Source organism: Dermochelys coriacea, chromosome 8 (genome assembly GCF_009764565.3).
Source record: "Dermochelys coriacea isolate rDerCor1 chromosome 8, rDerCor1.pri.v4, whole genome shotgun sequence".
NCBI classification, from domain to species: Eukaryota; Metazoa; Chordata; order Testudines; family Dermochelyidae; genus Dermochelys; species Dermochelys coriacea.
In genome coordinates, this window is record NC_050075.1 from 1,980,914 (window position 1) to 1,988,118 (window position 7,205).

At 49.0% G+C, this 7,205-nt stretch overlaps 1 protein-coding gene across 2 annotated transcripts; it reads left to right on the forward strand.

Annotated features, from left to right (window-relative positions):
- The first annotated feature begins 1,009 nt into the window (after nucleotides 1–1,009).
- On the forward strand, nucleotides 1,010–6,859 carry LOC119860479 (serine protease inhibitor Kazal-type 6-like). Of its 2 annotated transcripts, XM_043490589.1 has the most exons (5): nucleotides 1,010–1,377; nucleotides 3,207–3,284; nucleotides 4,851–4,876; nucleotides 5,853–5,968; nucleotides 6,654–6,859. In XM_043490589.1, exons 1-5 carry the CDS (start codon nucleotides 1,320–1,322, stop codon nucleotides 6,697–6,699), a joined length of 324 nt encoding a protein of 107 aa, XP_043346524.1. In that variant the 5' UTR covers nucleotides 1,010–1,319; the 3' UTR covers nucleotides 6,700–6,859. The 2 variants fall into 2 exon arrangements, with proteins under 2 accessions (XP_043346524.1, XP_038270192.1); XM_038414264.2 differs by lacking the exon at nucleotides 3,207–3,284 and having other exon boundaries at nucleotides 1,031–1,377.
- Nucleotides 6,860–7,205: the final 346 nt, after the last annotated feature.

Consider the following 7,205-nt stretch of genomic DNA (forward strand, 5'->3'; position numbering starts at 1 on the left):
TTATCTGTACATGCACAACACCATTGCCTGGTCGTTCAAAGGTGGCTTAGCAGTTCACACGTGACATATTTAATTATGACTTACTCTATGGTAAATATTCTGCCCTTGTTTTAGGAGTACTGGGATCTGAGGTTTGGGTCCAGCCCACCTCTGGTTTCAGTGGCAGGTTTATACATTGTGAAATCCTTTCCCCTGTCCTTGTAATTCTTGGAGGGCTTTCAGAGCCGTTAGCAATGGCAGCGCTGTGTGAGCCACTTTCCATTCTTGGTTGAACTGACCTTACGATAGCTCTTCTTTGCTGATGTGATTCTTCTAGCCACTTGCATCCAAAGGCACCATGTGACAATACAGGTGCCAGGAACCACAAGACACTAGATCTCACCCAGCTCTGTCTTTATGCAAGAAGCCCCATTGTCTTTAATGGAACTGTCTGTCTGAGATGGGCAAATGAAACCAATATGTAACATTTCTTGTCTCAAAGGACTTGTTATCTCCTTTTTACAGATGGGCAAACTGAATCTATGTGTTGTGTCTCAGGTTGCACAGAAAGTAAGCGTAAAGAGCTGGGCAAAGAGCCCAGGTCATCTGATTCTCCAGCAGGTGCCTTCCTGCTGACACCAAAGTTAGGATTGGGGCCAAGATGTATTCTCGTGTTTTAGGAGAACTGAAAAACAACTTACAGCCCTAGTTTAAATAGCTGAAGGAGGAGCATCAGCATGTCTGATCTGGGACTCTGCAAACAGCCATGAAATCATACCACTTTACGCTGCCTCTCTCCACCCCAGCTGAACAAATGTAGTCTTGACTTCAAAAATAGAAAGCGTGCACCAAATAACTGGTTTCACACCCACTCCATTCTCCTGGTGTGAGTCATTTCCTACATGTTCCTTAAGAGCCAGCTTGCTGTGCTGCAAAACTGCAGGGACTCAGGAAGGGCCCCTGTAGCACGACAATTACCAGCCTCCCTCCTGAGTCACTGCTTTGAAAGTTCTCCCTTGTGAGAATCCTGTGATTACTGGAGAAAGCCATGTAGAAGCCGTAGTTTGTGACTTGCATACTTAACCCACTTCTCTGGGTTTGATGTGGATAGGGCAGCATTCCTAATGCCTGGGAAGGAGTCTCATAAACGACAGCTGGTTCCTAGGGCCAATGATTACTTGGGAAAGGAGAGGGAGAAAGTTTTCATAATGTAGGTGGGGAATGTGAACGTGCCCATGTGTATATAAAGAGATGGAGAGGCAGGTACATGACCACTCTCTGTGGGTTTCTTGCTGAGAGAGCATCTCCTAAGCAGGCTGTTGGCATTGCACATAACAGCCATGAAGACAACAGGTTTCTTTGTGCTACTCGGCCTGTTTCTTTTCTTCTTCTTCTCTGGTGAGTAACTCTTCTTGCAGCTTGTACATAGTGCTGTCTAACATCTCTAGCCCTAGGGAGCCTTGATTACTGGATGTCAGGGGCAGCAGCAGCAGGGCATGAGATAAAACTGAAACTGAGCAAATAATGCAGCACCGATTTCTGCTAAGATTGGGTTGAGTTTTTAGATGAATGTGCGTAGACTGCATCTCTGCCTTTCTAGTGTTCCCAGTCAGTGAATGCTGTAGCATAGGTGTTTGCCAACAGGAATGGCAGTGAAGACAGATATTTTAAGTGATTGTAACAGAATATTTGTAGAAAGCACATTTGCAATTGTGACGTTTGGCACCAGCAATCTGAGAACTGTGCTCCAGTGTTGCCAACTCTTGTGAGTTTATCATGAGTCTTGCAATAGCTGGTGTATTTCTTAAAGCCCCAGTTTCTGGAAGCATGTGATTAGGACAGAATCTCAGCGTTCATTCAAAAATGTCTAGTCCTCGAGGGTGTGAAGAAAAGCTTGAAAACATGAGCTGAGTGCCCCCCCAGAGATGCAAAGAACCGAAGACAAATTAAAACCCCTACATGTATTTATTCATTTTTTAAAAAAATCTCATGATTTTCAAGCCAATCTCATGATTTTATGGAGCCTGGCTCACAGTTATTGAACATCTGGAGTTGGTCTCTGTACTGATACCCAGTGACTCGTGTGTCCAGTTCAAACAGCTCCAGTTCAGTGTGTTGCGTGCTTGCCAGAGAGAATCTACAGACCGACAACTATTTGCAGTTGTTTCTCAGTGAGCTAGTTACAATAGCAAACGCTCTTGAGAAAAATCACAGGCTGTGCGTGGACAAAGAGAGGGAAAAGGCATGGAATAACTGATTGATTATGGCTTATTCACCCAGCTCAAAGCGAGACTTAATTCGGGCAGAGATCCACCAGAGCTCTTGAGCTGCCTGCCTCAGAGGAGGAGGACACCAGAAAGCCCTGTGGTCTTATATAAGCCAAACAGGCATCTGAGCGCACAGCTGACAAATCTCGTCATGCTTCATCTGTGACATTTTACACGAAGTATTTATTGAGCTGATTTCCAAAAGATTTGCACATAAACTGCAGCTTATGGTCAACACAGTCTGTGATCATAGAATCATAGAATATCATAGAATATCAGGGTATGTTCAGTGATCAGTTGGGGCTTAAGCTGCTCTCCAGAGCTCTGCTTTATTCTATGTCCAGCTGGCCAGGCATAACAACAAGGCTGTCACAATGCCCTGCCCAGTCTCTGGGAAGCTCAGCCCTTAAAGCACATGCCCCAGTACTACACAGCCTGCCCGAAGCAGCAGCAGTGCTAAAACATGGAGATGCATAAAAATTGCTAGCGCAGGTTGGATGAGGTGGATGGGTAATTGGGGCTTCTGAGGGGACTGGGCTAGGATATCTGGGGGGTGCTGGGTGGGTGGGGGAGAAGGAGGGATGGACGTTTAGGGGGCAGTTGTGTGGGGAGGGAAGACAGAGTGGCTGCCTGGCTGGTGCCTGCAGAGCAGATGCACCAGTGGCTCCTGGCAGCCAGGAGTGACTGGCTGGATGTCAAAGGCTCCAGCCAAGCTGCCTGTGCCATTCATGGGTGGTCATGAGATGCTGGGTCCTTGGCAGCCCTGAGAGGAGGGGTGTTAGGGCAGTGCCTGTGTCATGCCAGCACAACGGTGTTCCAGTACTTCTGATTGCCAAGACGCCATCTCTCCTTCTGTAGTGGAGAGCTGGGTCTAGGGGTGGGGTGGGGGTCTCCCTGGGGCCAGGAGGACCCCCCCAGAGTGCAGACCCAGCTCAGCTGCCATCTCTCCTTCTGGAGCAGAGAGCCGCCGTATCTCCTGCTCACACTGGGCACCTTCCAGCCAGGCTGAGCCCCTTGCACTGGGACCTGCTCCTCCAGGTACAGAAAATCCGTGAATGGAGCTAGGTAAGGTCTACACCGCATAGCCCGTCCCAGAGAAGCACCCCACAGCCAAGTTCTCCGGGGCCAGCAGCCAGGAGCAGCCCAATGCTGCTGCCCTACCAAAGCCACTCAGCTCCCTGCGAGGGAATTGGGACCCTCCAGCTGCCCCTCACAGAGCCCACCTGCCCTCTCTCCAGGCACCCTCCCTTCCCCCTCCTCTGGCTGACCACGACTCCCTAAGCCCTCTCCCCACCAATTACAGATCCACCTGCTCCCCCGACACTCAAAATGCCCCCTGCCCTCTCCCTATCCAACACCCCTTTGCTCTCTCCTGTGCCCTCCCCCTACCTAACGCCAGCCCCACTTGGCATCCTCCCTGCTCCCCCAGGTACCGCTCCCTGCCCCTGCCCCTACGGCTCTCACCTCTGCCTTCCCCAGTGTTGCCGATGTAGTGATTCTGTCACAAGATCTAGCCAAAGTCGCCCGATTTCATTACAAGTGGCAGTTTTGTGACATGTCGCAGCAAAGCTGGAAAAAGCTCAAGCAGATCAAAAAGTCACCAGCACTAACGACAAAATCGCAAACCTGGCAACAGCGTGGAGGCAGCACCGAGCAGCGATGGAGGCCCTGCCTCGTGAGATGCAAAGCTGGAGCCTCCCTGAGTCCGAAACCTTCTTTAATATGGGTTCAAGCACCATGTTAGAGTGCATGACCTAGGCCCCCAGGATCCTACATTCACCTACACCCCAGCTGTGAGGTTCCTCCTTAAAGCCATTGCAATGTCCCCCAGCCGGAGAGAAGGACTCAGCTCGAGAGCTTAACTGCAGGCTGTCTGGGGGTGAGGAAACAGAAAGGGGATTGATTGTCTGTTGAGGCTGATGGAAACAGACAGCTGCTCTGATTCTTTCTGGCTGGCTCAGGAAGAATCTAAGCACAGCTAGTCCTGCTCCATATCCCTGCACGGGGTCTCCCTGTGTCCTGACTTCGATGAAGCAGTCATGGGATGAACCGCTGGCCACAGGACTGACCAGGAGTCTAACGCTGACCACCAGGACTGGCTAATTTTCCTAAGCTGATGCCCCACCCCCCCTTTCCAGGGACTTTGTCTCTGTTCCATGTGCTCTGAAACCACAGACAACACCAGCCATCTTCAGTTATTCAGACCTGCTGCAACCTAAAATGCTCACATAGCTTAAAATATATTTTTTCACTTCCCTTTGAACCCTTTGCCTGGTGAGCGCTGCTGCAATCACAGTACTGCCGCGGGGGTTAGCGAGCACCCCAAGGAGTTTGCTGAATGTACCCATGATGCAATGCAACAGCTGAGTGGCTGTAATAAGTCACTTAATATTTTTGGTCAATTAATAAAATCCTGTACAATGATTCTCATCATTGATTTACTAGCCCTCCCTTCCCCCCACACGCGGCCTGTACTGCAGGAGATCATATTCAGGAAAATAGTGTCATTTTCAAGATTTTAGTAAATGAACTCAACTTTCACTCAGCTTCCCTCAGATAGTTGGTGGCTTTGTAAAATCTTGTCTATCTGTGGTTTTGTTCCAGATGTGGCCAGTGAAGACGGGGACCAGGTTAGTGCAGCTGTTTCTGCTTGTTACTTTGCACTTCCTCCCGATCCCAGAGAAATGGCTTTGTAAGGAACAGCTCAGGCCTTGGAAACCCTAAAAAACAACGGGAACCGATGTGTGCTTCCAGGGTCCCCCAACGCTCGTGGCAATGTAGCCTTGTATATGTGACGCAATTATATAGCTGGGCTGTGGGACACAGGCAGACCCACAAGATGGACTGTCCATGTGATGAGGCCTGAGCGGGCTCAGACACCACAGTGTCAGCAGAATGTATTCCAGAGCAGAGTCACACTGCTCCTTTTCCTTTTGGCTCCATGGCCCAGTCTTCTCACAGGAGAGAGACACTGCAAATAGGTACTACGCAGGCTATTTATTTCCCAGTAGCAGAGTCAATTACTGGAACGTGACCAAAGCCAAACCAGGTGTACGATATGATTAGAATCCATATCGACTCACTAGCATGTTGGAGACATTTACAAACTCTAATTCGTTTGTCCATCCGGTGGGAAGGGACCGAGAGTTATGTTAGACTGATGCCTGTCTTAACCTATCCTAATAAATGGAAGCTGCAGGACTGGAGCTTGTTCACCCAATTTCTGAGTGCCTAGGAAAGGTCGGTGCACTCAGCTGGGACAGTCTGGCTCCGATCTGCAGGGAGCTAGCTGCACTGGAGGCTGATTGGTTTTAAGAGTGTTGATATCTATTCGCTTCTGACATGACTGGGCCAACCTGTTTGGGAAACCAGAATTTCCTCTTGATAAATAGGTGGTTACAACCCTATGGAGATGCTCCTTCTGATGCCACATCCGTTGGCTGTGGAAGGATCTCTCTCTCCAGGGAGCAGGCAATGCCCTTGCTGCTGTTTTAACTCCTCTCAGTAGAAAGACGAGAGTAAGTGAGTCAATTGATTATCAGAGTCATGGAAGAAAAAGAAGGGGGGGGGAAGGAGTTTTAACGGGTTTTATTTTTACTTTTGCAGCTTGACTGCAAGGAGTTCATGGACGACAACATGTACTGCACAAGGGAGTCCAACCCGCACTGTGGCTCGAATGGCATGACATACGGCAACAAATGCGCCTTCTGCAAGGCTGTCAAGTAAGTGGAAGAAAGTCACTACAATGAGTAGAGCTGCTCTGGCTTCACGATTTTCTTCCCAGGAGGGAGGCCCTCTCTCCATTTTGCTTCTGCTTCTATGGACCAGTCTATAATTCTGGCCCAGTGAGAGGTTTTCTCAGTGAAGTGCCTCACCCAGAACAGACCCGGATGAATCCAAATTCATTGGAAGGCATTTCTGCTCCCTGAATGAAATCCATGCATGCAGGGAGTTGGTACACAGCCTGTGCCCCCAGGTCAGTCCCTCCTGAGCCTTCTTTTGTGAACTGCCTTGGTGCACAGCCTCTTCTGACGCACCACTGCAAGGGGTGAACTGCACCTCTGAAAACATCAGGAGATGTGTCCAAAGGGTTCCCAGGGCTGTGGGAGCCACCTGCCCTATGGCAAACATATTAATTCAAAGTTTGAATGGGCTCAGACTGACTGTCTTTGTGGAACAAGGTCTAAAACCCCAAAGGAAAAGCCAGAGCCCCCTCCCATCCAGACCACTCTGCCTCAGGCAAGAAGTTAAAAAAGGGGCTTGATTCCTCTGACACATCAGGAACTGGCCAGTGTCTGGGACAGACAAGCTGCACTGTTCCCAGGCACCAGTTCCTGTCCTGTGTTGAACTGAGTTGAACATCTCTTATCCCCAGCAGTGCCTGAGTCTGTTTTGCTCCTTTTATAGGAGAAGTCATGGAAGTATTCGACTGGAGCATCTTGGAAAATGCTGAATCCTCCTCACTGCTGAGTGCCGAAAGCTTCCCTTTTGCTTTCACTCCACCATTACAGATCCCTGCTCACAGCCATGGTCTCCACATGCCCCCTCCCCAGGAGCTGCTGCTGACGACAGTGTCTCCAATTGGCTTGCCCAATAAAGTGAACTCAGCAGAATTTGTTGACTGTTTCCTTTGTCCATAACAAACAGAGAAGGGCTGAAGTGAGACAATGCCTGAGGATAGAAAAGGAGGACTTGTGGCACCTTAGAGACTAACAAATTTATTTGAGCATAAGCTTTTGTGAGCTACAGCTCACTTCATTGGATGCATGTAGTGAGCTGTAGCTCATGAAAGTTTATGCTCAAATAAATGTATTAGTATCTAAGGTGCCACAAGTCCTTCTTTTCTTTTTGTGGATACAGATTAATATAGCTGCTACTCTGAAACCTGAGGATAGAGTGTGTAATACTGATTTACTACAGAAAATTCTTTCCTGGGTATCTCGCTGGTGAATCTTGCCC

Bases quoted from the DNA above. Each gene is read 5' to 3' on its own strand.
- LOC119860479 (XM_043490589.1), top strand. From the start codon at position 1,320: ATGAAGACAACAGGTTTCTTTGTGCTACTCGGCCTGTTTCTTTTCTTC. The intron at 1,378-3,206 runs GTGAGTAACTCT...CTTCTGGAGCAG, and splicing joins TCTTTTCTTCTTCTTCTCTG to AGAGCCGCCGTATCTCCTGC. The intron at 3,285-4,850 runs GTACAGAAAATC...GTTTTGTTCCAG, and splicing joins ACTGGGACCTGCTCCTCCAG to ATGTGGCCAGTGAAGACGGG.